Here is a 12047-nt window from a genome sequence, read left to right on the forward strand (position 1 = left end):
CTGAAACGACCCTGAGCTGCCGCACGCACGCACCGCGCAGCTCATTTAAATCAGGCGTCACAGGAGGCAGCCCGGGGTCCTTCAGAGCCGTCAACAGTGCCTGGAGGGAAGCAGCGCGGCGCAGAGAGAAGGTCAGGATGGTCCAGAAAATACTCAATAAGTTCGTCGGTGCCAAGTACATCACGATTCTGAGGACGTGGTGAGTTACGGCCACAACACGGGAACAAACCAGCACTGGAAATATATTTTTTTATTTATTTCCATCGTGTTGTCAACAAACAGGCGACGCCCCCCTGTCCTTCTGCATGAGGTTTATTAGCCGACGTTAGCTTCTCCTGCCCGTTTATTTCCTATTGGCTTTACTAGCTGCATAAGTTAGCATCGCTAGGTAGCATCACCATGTTAACGGGTGAACAACCAGTGAAGGAGACGAGTCACATTGATATGATCGTGCAGTTTTGAGTCAGGCACAGCTGTCTCTGACATTTCTACCCTAGTTCACCACATACAACTATTTGTCAATAAACTTGTCCCCTGAATCATTATTCGATTGATGTTTTCTAACCTGCAGTGAAGTATAAGTTACAGTTTGAGTATCTTAAAAAAAAGTAGATTTGATTATATAGTATTAATATAATCGAATATAATAGATGCATTCTCTCTTAAACAGCTGTTTGTTTCTGTATATGCATACTGGCAGCACAGTGATCTCACTGACCTTGCAAAAAAGTAGGTCAACCATTGCTGACTAGACTTTGATAAGGATTATATAATTAAAGGAAAATTATTCTAACTGATCAAACATTTTTGATTGTCAGATTAATTGATACTTTTTTCAGTCAGCAATTCATTAAACGTTTTTCTTTTTAAATACACGGCTGGATGGATAAATATGTTTTTTGATTCTGATCATCAGTAATCACCAGCAACATAAATTAGGAGATTTGCAACCTCTGAATTGCAATTACTGAATTTAATTATCTTCAGGAAATTAATTATGATTTTTAAAATGTCATTTTGGGTTTGTGTCTAGACTCAGAAGATTTTGAACCTAACGAATGTCATTAGAAATACTGTGTATTTTGTAAAATAATCGTGCGTAAAAGTAGCAGTTATGCGGTTTATATAGTTGTATTATAGTTGATTTATTGTGTGATTTCTTGTTTCATTTATATGTCACATGTTATCTTTCTTCTAGGGTACCTAACATGGTTGCCTGGGGATCAGTGGGCGGTGTGGCGCTGGTCCACTTCACAGACTGGCGGTTGTTTCTAGACTATGTGCCGTACGTTAAAGGGAAGTTCAGCGAGGATGAATAAAGTCTCGCACAACTCTAAAATGTGAGTCCACTGCCAATGTGACCAGCACGTGTGTAACTGGATTGGATTGCTCGTTAGCTTTAGCCACACCCATGCACTCCAGATAAGAAAGCGACAGGTGCAGACACAGGGGTGGGGGCCATGACAGGTGCTTAACTGCATCTGCACAGACAGTGAGGTCAGAGATGCCTCAGACATCTGCAGTGGTTACCACAGGCTGGGAATACAGGCTACAGAGAGCAGGACACCTGTTCATCAGACAGGCTTTATGTTTCTGTCCAATCTAAAGCTTTGCAAAAGATTTACACAAGTTGTAGAACAAAATCAGTGTATTACAAAAATTAACAAAAAGATAAAAATAAATGCCTTTAGCAGAATTCAAGTGTAGTGAACTATGGTGATGTAGCAATTAAATATTGATTTGAAATACTGAAAGGATGAATAAACATTTTTGACTCTGTACAATATCAATATTGAGACAATACGGGTGATATCATAATTAGTGTTTTCTTATATTAATCAGATAAAGTATCAGTATAATACAATTATTATGACCTAAATCCCTAACAGTATCCATTATATCATTGATATAATTAGAGATATTATATTCCTGTTAGTAGTTATATATCTCTCTGCCCCCGCCCCCTGAAACCTTTTGGGTGTGGTTCCACCAGAACCTGTTCACTTGCATCAGATGAGGAAGTTTGTGAAGAAGGAAACAGGTTTCCAGCCTCAGGGACAGGAAGGATGTGCTTCTCATACATTCAAACTGATTTGTGTTTTGATGTACATTTTTGTTTTATTTTTGAACTAATGACTGGGCTCTGTGTCTGCCTGCAGGACCAGAGCTTGGGAATGGTCATACAGTATATGGGTGGATTGCTTGCACATCGAAAAACTTAAGTAGGATGACCCTGGCTCAGCCATCAGTCACTGGGGACTTGTTAGGAAGGAGGTGGACCTCGGGATGCAGTCTGTGGAAATTCATTTTCCAGTATTATTTAATGTGAATAAAGCTTTAATGTTCTACATTGTGTCCATTTTTGTCTCCTTCAAATTTCCAACTGTGGATGCAATTTTTGAAACTGTGTTTACATAAATCCTTTTTTTGTATGAGGTGATTTTGAAGGAGTGGTTCTGTAGATGTGATCTATGCAAACTGTCCATGATTGTTTGTACTGTCAAAATATTATGACATATTTTTTTATTGAAGACAATGCATATGTAAAGTATCTGACTATATACTTCACCAATAGTGCATGATTACAAATATGGAATAAAAAGAATTAAAGCCTACATCTGCACACTGAGGCCATTTTCAATCTGACATTAGGCTCATTTTATGTGGCAGGCTGCGAAATTTGCGTGGATAATGTCTTTCATTTCTCCCATCGAAGGGGGAGGGGACTGAAAGAGGAGAGGGGAGAAGGGATTTAACATAGCGAGAGGGAGAAAACGAGATAGTGTCTTCAAGATGGATAAAAACGAGTAAGTACACCATTATTAGGGCGAGAAACCCGCGGACAGAGATGTTTGTAGCCTTTGATGAGTGGAGGGTCGTCTTGCATAACAAAGTATGTTTATCATCGATCAGACTAAAAATGCTCTCGGTGGTCTCGCAGTTTTTGGCAGACAGCAGCGCTGTGCAGCCGGGATGTGTGTGTGTGTGTTTTCTGTTGCCTCTCTTGTCTTTAATCTGCCTCATATCCACAGCTAATGTTGGACCGAGCACGGAGTCGGTGCACTGCGTCGACAGGTTTGTATTTCGACGTGAGGTTTTTAAGCCTCAGACGCAGATCGGATGTTTCCTGCACCGCAGTTAAACAGTGTAGATGTGTGACATGCTGCTTTAAAATGGTGTCTGTGTTTAATCGATGAGCTCCACTCGGTTCATTCATAAAAGCCGGCTCCAGACTGCCGGCTGACATCGGCGGGGATTGTCGAGGTGAAGCGGCTCCGCTCACCAACATGAACTTTTTATACATTTTTTTCCACAGTTCGAAGCCTCTGCAGGTGAATGTTTATATTTTTACTACATCCGGTTATTTGAATGATTCCGCTACACGTGTGATCGTTGTCACTGCATCTGTGTGTCGTCGCTATTTACGGTCTATTTGTAGCTGCAGCCTGATTTATGTTTCCCATAGGTTAACGTCGCTGTGCAGGTAGCACTCTGCGTCAAGCTAAACAGGATGTAAATTGGCACTTCCGTTAGGCCATTTCAAAATAAAAGACCAATACCCAAAATGGGCGTGGAGGGTATTACATTCTGCCTGACCCCGTTGTGTTATTCAGAGATTAAGCCAAAGAGTTTAGACGGAGAAAAAAAAAACTAAACAAATGTTTCAAAGTTTCGTTAAAATATTTCAAATTCAACACAGTAAATGTGACATGTAATTGACAACTGAAGGTACTAACTTTAATATCTTCCTAAGTCAACCATTACATTTCAAGCTCAAATAGATTCAAAGTGACATAATAAAATATGACTTGAAATATCATTATCAACTGTTTAAATTCACCCAACCAGATTTGCTTTAAATCCAAATTAAGTCAAATTAATTGTTTAATTCTTGTAGTTCTGTTTTTAAAAAGAAATATTTAAAACATTGATGAAAATTTGTTTTCTTGCATAATTATACTTTTTTGCACATTTGTCATCAAACTTTTATTGATGAGGTAAATTCCTTTAAGATTATATCTAATTTGCAAGGTACATCTGATTGCTTAAAACATTTAGACGACAGGAACTTTATCTTTAATCTTCGTGTAATGCCAATACTCCACAGACTGTGGTTCATGACGACAATACTTGCTTGTTAATCTGCTTCATATCTCTTCATATGTGTCCTATGCGCTAAACACCAAAGCAAATACTTGGCACTAAAAGCACCAATCCAGCTCTGATTGGTGACGACTAATGTTTTATTCTGAAATCCAACACCCAGTGACTTCCCGTCGCTCACGCTGTCTTCACGCAGCGGCGACGTCCCGTGTTTTCCTCGCGGATGTAGCCCTCGCGGCCGATTGCGCGAAGCGGGGTAGTGATGTGGCCGAGGTTCGGCGGCGGAGCGATCTGCCGAACGACAAAGGGAAGAGGAGACGTCGCTGGCGGCGGACAGAACTCGTTTCGGGGACGCATGTTGTAATATGGTCGAAACAAAAGCGTGAGGAGCGATAGGCCTGTCCTTCTCCTCTAAAATAGACCGACAGCTACACTTAAAAAACCGGCGTCGCTACCCGCTGTAACTTTTTAGTGGATTTATAGGCTGCTCGCGTGGGAAATGGAGAAGAAAAGGTGGGATTGCACTGCTCTCCCCAAGGGCTGGAAAATGGAAGAAGTGACCAGAAAGTCGGGTTTGTCCGCTGGAAAAAGCGATGTCTATTATTTTAGGTACTAAAACGAACCGGGGGGCTCGTAAAGAGAAACTTTATGTGGGGAGGTGGGGGGGGCAGGAGGTGTGTGATGAGGCGGGGTGGCGGTGGGTGGTGGTCGGTATAAAGTTTGGGGATGTGAGGGAGGAGGAGGAGGGAGAAGGAGCGGGGCTGCGAGGCCAGACAGGCCGGGCTCCTCTCGCGGCCGCCGCCGGGAGGAGGAGCGTGGTGACCCGGGCAGACTAGCAGCAGCTGACGAGGCCTCTGATGATTCATAAAGAAACAAACTCAGTGTCATTACCCGCCCGCCTGTTTTTTTTAATGCTCTGCCATTGAAGTGAATGAACAACGTCAGATTTGTTTTCATTTAGCAGAGGAGAAGAGCAAGATGAGGAGCAGAGGCAAGAGAGGGGGGAGGCGGGTCGGTTGTATAGTCTGTGGTAGGCGAACTGTGTTCAAATCCTACTGCTGTTTACTGTGCTGTGTGGTGATGTAACACACATCTGCATGACGTCCTGGCACGTGTCCACCCGCAGCTGTGTTGCCCATTGCTCGGGTTCCAAAACAAACCAAGAAAGATGCTGTAGCTCCCACACGCGGAGCCACAATGTCTCCATCCTGACATGTGTGTTGATATTGTCATGTTTACTCACAGACGCTCAGAGGTTATACATCGTGTTTGATATTTCTATATATTCATGTCTGCTCCTCATGCTACCAAAGAGCTGTTAATTGAGATCAGGGCCTCAGTTTTTAAGATTGCTTCCATTTCGCAGCGCGATGTGATGTGGTTTCAGTTTCATCTCTCATTTGGATGTGCTCTGGTTGTGCTCTGACTTGTTGCATGTTGTTGTTACTTTTCTGTCTGTTGTGCCCTCATCCCTGTTCAGTTCTCTGTGTGGTTTTGTGTGTGTGTGTGTGTGTCTTCTGTTCTGTTCTGACCTGTCTTGTGCTTTTGGCTACATGGTGACGATTGTGGTGATTGGAGTGGTTTTTCTCATGTCCTGTCCACTGCCTCTCCTCCACCAGTCCGTCTGGGAAGAAGTTTCGGAGCAAGCCTCAGCTGGCCCGTTACCTTGGCAACCAGATGGACCTCAGCTCCTTCGACTTCCGCACGGGGAAGATGCTCATGAGCAAGCTGAACAAGAACCGCCAGCGGCTGCGGTACGACAACAACAACCAGAACAAGGTGAGAACAAACTGACTGTGAGACACATCGGATGCCTGTGACCCTGCGCCGACCTGGTTTTAACATCCATCCTGAGAGATCCGATCAATAGTGGACAGCTCTAGGTTCAGGTCTCAATGACCACATTCAGAGGTGTTCTGGAACACATGTGGCCACATTCTTCTTGCTGCGTGAGTGCATCCTGAGCCACATATGAGGGACCACTCACTCGGCTGATGTCTCTATTTTCATGCTTCCTGGTGTCCACAATAACAACACTGATCCCCACATAATGGCTGATACTTCTCAAATTGGTGAAATCTTTCTTCACAGCTGCTACACAAGTTTCATCCAGCTCCTCCTGACTCTACTCTTCCTCTCTCTTGCTGTCGCTGACAGTCACACACATCGTCACACACACACATACAAACACAGTGGCATTGGACACATCTATAAACTCAGACTGGGTGAAAACAACATCATTTAGTTTTCGCGAACACAAATGACGGTCGGGATTACTTGCATACAGAGCGGGGAAGTGAGATCCGATCAAAAGCAATTGCAGTAGCGGATTCATTTTAATGTCAGGTGTGAACATGTACTTAGTTCTGACCACTTGTGTTCAGATGACGGATGTTAATACCAGGTCTGAACAGGACCTATGTTCATATTACACTCTGTTTACTATATAGTGACCATGAAACTTCCCTCTGTGGAGCAGAAAGTCGTCCATGACGTGGACCATACTTTAATAGATGCAATAATCATCTACACAACAGTCATGCAGCAGCACTACACCTACAAATTAAAATTGACCGCTAATTACAGAGTAAAATATTAAGTGAGTGAAGCCATTGCAAACATTGCCTCTGGAAAATGTGCAGACAATTGGACATTTTCCGGAGTTGCCTTTCACACATGAAGAACGCAGCAGGAGATTGTCTGAGTCAGTCGCTCTCACAACAGCAGGAAAATGTGTGAAACATTCAGGCGAGGAGAGACACCTGTAGAGCAGGAGGCAGAACATAAAGTATCAACTCTGCTGCCTAAAAGAGTTGTTTTTGTTAACATCACATCGACTGCAGCGTTGGTTCGTATGGACTCTTCTTGTCTTTTCAGTTTTTATATCTTTTTGGTGTCTTCTACGTGTATGACACCTCCTTTTCATCCTGAGATGTTTGTATTCTTTTTGTCTAGCTTTTTTCCGTTTTGCGTCCGCCCGTGTTAGAAATGTCATCAGCACCCCCCACTCTTTCTGGGAATTTCCTGCTGTATTCTCACAAGGGCTTCTCATTCTACATTTTCTGGAGTTTTTACGGCAGGAAGGTTTTCGGAGAGATTGTCGGGATCAGCTGACTTACTGTATATCTGCGTTCTCACATACAGCCCCTTTGGAAAGTTTCAGGAGAATGTCTGGAACTCAGTGCATATCTGAAAGCAGCATAAGTGAAAGAAGGAGCTATTTTGTACACTGCCTTTACTTTCGGCAGGTGGAGTTGTGTTTAACTCTAGTTGGATAACATGGTTTTAGTTTCAGCTCTGCAGGTAAAATGTTCAACGTCAACCAGAAACAATCATTTAGTGTCAATAGAGGTGAAAATCTTCTTGGTGATTGGTTGATTGTTGCTAATGCACCCGGAAACATCTGTTCAGCCCAAGTTTTGAGCACGTGCCAAAATGTTATGTGCTTTTAATATAAATGTAGCCTCTTATCAGACAGGCAGTAGAAATCTAATTTGTGTAACCTAGATTAGGTAAAACGGACACCTTCTCAGTTAATGCCATATTTTAAACCGCTACAAAGTTTGCTACAAACCAGAACCGGAAAGGTTCTAGTGTAGAAGTAGATTTATCTATAATGAAAATAGTACTTGATAATAGTACTAGTACTATTATTCAATAATACTTAATTCAATTCAAACCAAAAGTGGCTTTTAGATGTTTTTCAAACACACAGTGAGCCTATGTTTTACAGGGCCACAGTCAAACCAGTTTTTTTTATTTACTGGTTCACTTCAGTCAACTCTTAAATCCACACACACAGCAAAAGCTTTGTTCTCATTTGAATGGCTACATGTGGTCTTAAAATAACCTGGTGCACATGTATTTTCTCTCCTGTCCATCCTGCCCTTGCGTCTTTTTAGGGAAAACCTGACTTGAACACATCACTGCCAGTCAGACAGACGGCCTCCATCTTTAAGCAGCCTGTTACCAAGGTTACCAACCATCCCAACAACAAAGTGAAGACAGACCCTCAGAAAGCTGTAGACCAGCCCAGACAGGTACACAGCATCTGTCCGTCACAGTTAACATCGTCCCACATAAACCTGAGACATGTGTTTTCTGACTGTCACTGTTTTATTGTTCACAGCTTTTCTGGGAGAAGAAACTCGGCGGTCTTAATGCTTATGACATCGCAGAGGAGCTGGTGAAAACAATGGAACTGCCTAAAGGCCTTCAAGGTAATTACACCAATTACACATCGTTTATTTTCCTTAAGTATCATTTAGGTGTGTTTAAATATAATTGTTTAATTAAATGTATTCATAAGGGAAAATGTATAATATTAAACAGAAATGCTGCACCAGAGTAAGCGTGAGGCTAATTGTCATCAGCAGTGTCCTGGTAGGTCACAATTAAAACTTGGACAAAACTAGAAAGACTAGACACGTCTCTCCAGCTCTGTCTCCCCATTTCACACTTGTCTCATCTAGGCTAAATACCCTGAAGCTGTTTTTATAAAAAAAAAAGAGAGAATTAATGAAAATATGGAGTCAGGAGTTACAGATTCAAGGAGCTTTAAGCAGATTTTTCAGCAGCAGTTATTTGTATTTTTATGATATCACTAAATCCGAGTGCAGTTTTAAGAAACGTACATGTTTCTTGAGAAAAGTCTGATTATTATTCCATTGTTCTCTTAGGTGTTGGTCCCGGTTGCTCAGATAAGACTCTATTGTCGGCCATTGCGAGCGCGCTTCACACCAGCGCCGCTCCCATCACCGGCCAGCTGTCTGCAGCTGTAGAGAAGAACCCGGGAGTGTGGCTCAACACGGCACAGCCGCTATGCAAGGCTTTTATTGTCACCGATGAGGACATCAGGTGGGTGATCACTGAACACTACTCTACACTGTTTGAACATCTGTTGGAATGTGTGCCAAGGAAGCAGTTGTGTAACAAATTGTGCTAAGATCTTGTTCACTGTGATTGAAGAAATTCACTTCTTGTGTAGATTGACTGTCATATCTGTTTTTGTGGTATTGACTTCTGTTTGTCAAAGCGAAACAACCACTATAAATGTAATGGCAATCACACTTCCACCAAGGCCCAACAGTCTCCTTAAATTCCACACTACACGAAATCTCTATAAACAGATTATACATGTGAATTTACAGAATCTGTTGGCAAGGGAAAAGAGTTTTGGGCCAAAACCCTTGTGGTTTCTGTTCCTAGTTTGGCCGATCATGTTTGAGCAGGCTTTGGTTGTCCCGCAGGTACAGTCTGTGTGGAGTGCAAAAGAGGTGGAACACATTGACCAAAATGCATCGACTATAACCTTTTAATTTTATTTGCATTCATATGCAGATAACTGTCAATAGAGATCAGCCAAAAATGTCGTCTGGACCTAAAACAAAAAGTATCGCTGTTTGTGTTTTGTGAGGAGAAAGATTCAATGGTACTTGTCTTGTCAGACTGTAAACTGTGTACAGCGAACGGAAGACAAAGTTTTGCCCCAGATATCCGCTGTCTACACAGGAAGCCCCCCAAGTATTGGCTGTTGACCCCAGAGGCTGATTTGTCATCGGACGATAACTCATGGACTCTGAAATTGGCACCAAATCACAGATATCACTCCCCTAAATGTGTCTGATGTTTTTCATTTAGATCCATGAACTATTACCTGTGCAATTGGTGAATATGTCAAATCACAACAACTGTCCATGTTCATGAAAGTGATAAAACTTCCTGGATTTGCCCCTTAGTATGGATCCGTGCCAAAATCCTATGAATTCTTGGCCCATGTTGTTCCATCATTCCGAGTTTCATGGAATATACAGAGGTGAAAATATACCCTCCTAAATGGAGGTAAAAAGGCAAATAAATAATTAAGATATCTGCCAAATTTTAAATTTGTATTTTGCCCAAAGATGACAGGGTTGTCTCTGTTTTGAAAATTTCAAGATTCCATAACAAGTGACCCTGCTCTCTATTAAAAACACACACAAACCATCTGCTGTGTGCTGATTCGGTGGTTGTTAGGAGCAGCTGTAACTGCCAACTGTAACAGCTTCCTGTTGTGTTTGTGTGTAGGAAACAGGAGGAGCTGGTGTACAGTGTGAGGAAAAGGCTGGAGGAGGCACTGATGGCTGATATGATGGCCCACGTCGAGGAGTCTGCCAACGAGGGGGAGTCTCTGAAGGATGAGGGCAACAGCAGCGAAGACATGGAGAGCGTATAGCACAGGTCGGTCAGGGGACGATTACATGGCATCAAATAAAATAACTGAAAATGTATGAGCTTGTAATTTTATTCCACTTGCAACACAAAGAAAAATAAATAAAATCTGAATGTATTTTTCTATTTCTACTCCTGTTTCTAGCCATTTGCGGAGTTTAAATGATTTTATTTGAGATGTAACCTAATTGTTGATATCTTTTCCTATAGGGTTTTGTAAAGCCTGGTTCGGTTCATTCAACGGCTACACACACACACACACACACACACACACACACACACACACACACACACGACTATGAAGAGTAGGAGCCCTTCACCAGTCCAGCCATGAAGACCCCTGCCCCAGTACCAACATAAACCTGATTCCCTCCAGAACAGCCTAAAGAACTGAGTCTCTAACGCGCCCATTCATCATTAACTCCTCTGGATGGGATTCGCTGACTCCAACGGCCATGAAAATATACTCAATGATTCTTTTTTAAATTGACTTCAACTGAACTGGCAAATATTCTTAACTTATCTACAGTGTCAAATTCCATTTTTGATGATCACGTGCATACTTCTTAGTAGAAGGCTTTGAGTGGGTTTGTAGTTTTTGCGACAATCAGGTCATATCCAAACATTTTACGTCAGCAAAGGGTTCATTTGGGTGTTTATGCTTCTTTTCTGGGCAGATTTGAAATGAATGTTTTGTATTCTTGGCTCGTCTCCCTCTTAATTTCCATGATGCACTTCATGCGTAGTTTGATAAGACACACAGAGAGAGCCCTGTTTTCGAGGGTTTGAGCTCATTTGAATCAGCTTCAGGGCCAAACTGCAGATGTACTTTGAAGCTTGTGTTCATCCATCAGAGGGGACAGAGTCAACTTTTATATTGTTACCTCAAGGAAATATCCTCCATGTCACCCTGTGAGTCATGTTCAGTACTGACCAAAGAGGAAGCTCGTCATTTTTGAGAACTGTGAGGTCGTTGACTTTTGTCTGTATTTGAAAACTTGATGAGCACAATAGAGAAGAAATGACTTGAAACCTCTTTCTGTAGTACAGCTGTTACTGTTTTTAACTCTTATCATCATCATCATATATATATATATATACATAGGTGCTGAGTGATGTTGGTAAACATTGCGGTTAGGTGCCATGGCTTTGTTTCTGTGTGTCAACATTACCACACACACGTGCTGCCTCCTCGAAAAACACGCGCAAATTTGGTGACAGCAAATGACAGATTATAGTTTTAATGTCTTTTCATTTATTATCAGAGTAATAATAGTTTATTTTATTCTGTCTCCCTGTATGTCAAAGCTTGATGGTGAATGACTTGATTCACATTATTAAAAATTCCCTTTTCGATATCAGCAGGCTGATTGCTGAAATGAATTTGATTGTATTACTTATTAAAATGAGTCAGTATGTCCGTAAATCTGCTGTTGGTGTTTTTATTTTCTCTCAATAATTTCTCTGTACATTAACAATTTTATTACCTCTACCAATGTTTGTGTTTGTACGTCTTCAGCAAGATTAGTCAAAAACAGGACTGATATTTGAGTGTGGGGAATTTTGTGCAAATCTGAATAAATATCTGGATCTTGTGAATTAAAATGTGGTTTAATAAGAGGCTTGTTGAGCCTGGTTGGGTGTATGCGCTCTGTATTTAGATGTATCTGACCCCCCCCTCACTAAAAGGGCTGTCTTAAAGTCCCTCTGCCTTGCAGGAATAAGTCAGAATG

The 12047-nt window shown here is 41.8% G+C and overlaps 2 protein-coding genes across 10 annotated transcripts in view; both read left to right on the forward strand.

Moving 5' to 3' along the window:
- The first annotated feature begins 41 nt into the window (after window positions 1-41).
- Window positions 42-2348, forward strand: LOC124854733 (cytochrome b-c1 complex subunit 10-like). The gene is made up of 3 exons (XM_047343047.1): window positions 42-199; window positions 1199-1340; window positions 2160-2348. The coding sequence occupies exons 1-2, from the start codon at window positions 138-140 to the stop codon at window positions 1317-1319; spliced, it is 183 nt and encodes a 60-aa protein (XP_047199003.1). The 5' UTR covers window positions 42-137; the 3' UTR covers window positions 1320-1340; window positions 2160-2348.
- Window positions 2349-2642: 294 nt separating this feature from the next.
- The window catches only part of mbd3b (methyl-CpG binding domain protein 3b), a 37964-nt gene continuing 28559 nt past the window's right edge, over window positions 2643-12047 (forward strand). For 2 of the 9 annotated variants that reach the window (XR_007034823.1, XR_007034822.1), the window contains exons 1-7: window positions 4347-4713; window positions 5724-5883; window positions 8007-8144; window positions 8234-8324; window positions 8784-8961; window positions 10171-10323; window positions 10525-10608. Coding sequence is in view for 7 of the 9 variants with exons in the window: in XM_047343040.1 (XP_047198996.1) it covers window positions 4604-4713; window positions 5724-5883; window positions 8007-8144; window positions 8234-8324; window positions 8784-8961; window positions 10171-10318 (825 nt within the window). In the remaining 2 variants the exon portion in view is untranslated. Of the gene's footprint in view, window positions 2808-2887; window positions 3333-4329; window positions 4714-5065; window positions 5135-5723; window positions 5884-8006; window positions 8145-8233; window positions 8325-8783; window positions 8962-10170; window positions 10324-10524; window positions 11741-12047 lie in introns of those variants that run through there. The other 7 variants (XM_047343041.1, XM_047343042.1, XM_047343045.1 and 4 more) reach the window with 7 other exon arrangements.

The sequence above is a fragment of the Hippoglossus stenolepis genome, chromosome 14, assembly GCF_022539355.2.
Source record: "Hippoglossus stenolepis isolate QCI-W04-F060 chromosome 14, HSTE1.2, whole genome shotgun sequence".
NCBI classification, from domain to species: domain Eukaryota; kingdom Metazoa; phylum Chordata; class Actinopteri; order Pleuronectiformes; family Pleuronectidae; genus Hippoglossus; species Hippoglossus stenolepis.

What these genes read in the sequence shown, in the direction of transcription:
- LOC124854733 (XM_047343047.1), top strand. Translation starts at nt 138, where the DNA reads ATGGTCCAGAAAATACTCAATAAGTTCGTCGGTGCCAAGTACATCACG. An exon ending in ATCACGATTCTGAGGACGTG is followed by an intron (nt 200 to 1,198) that starts GTGAGTTACGGC and finishes TCTTTCTTCTAG; the next exon opens with GGTACCTAACATGGTTGCCT.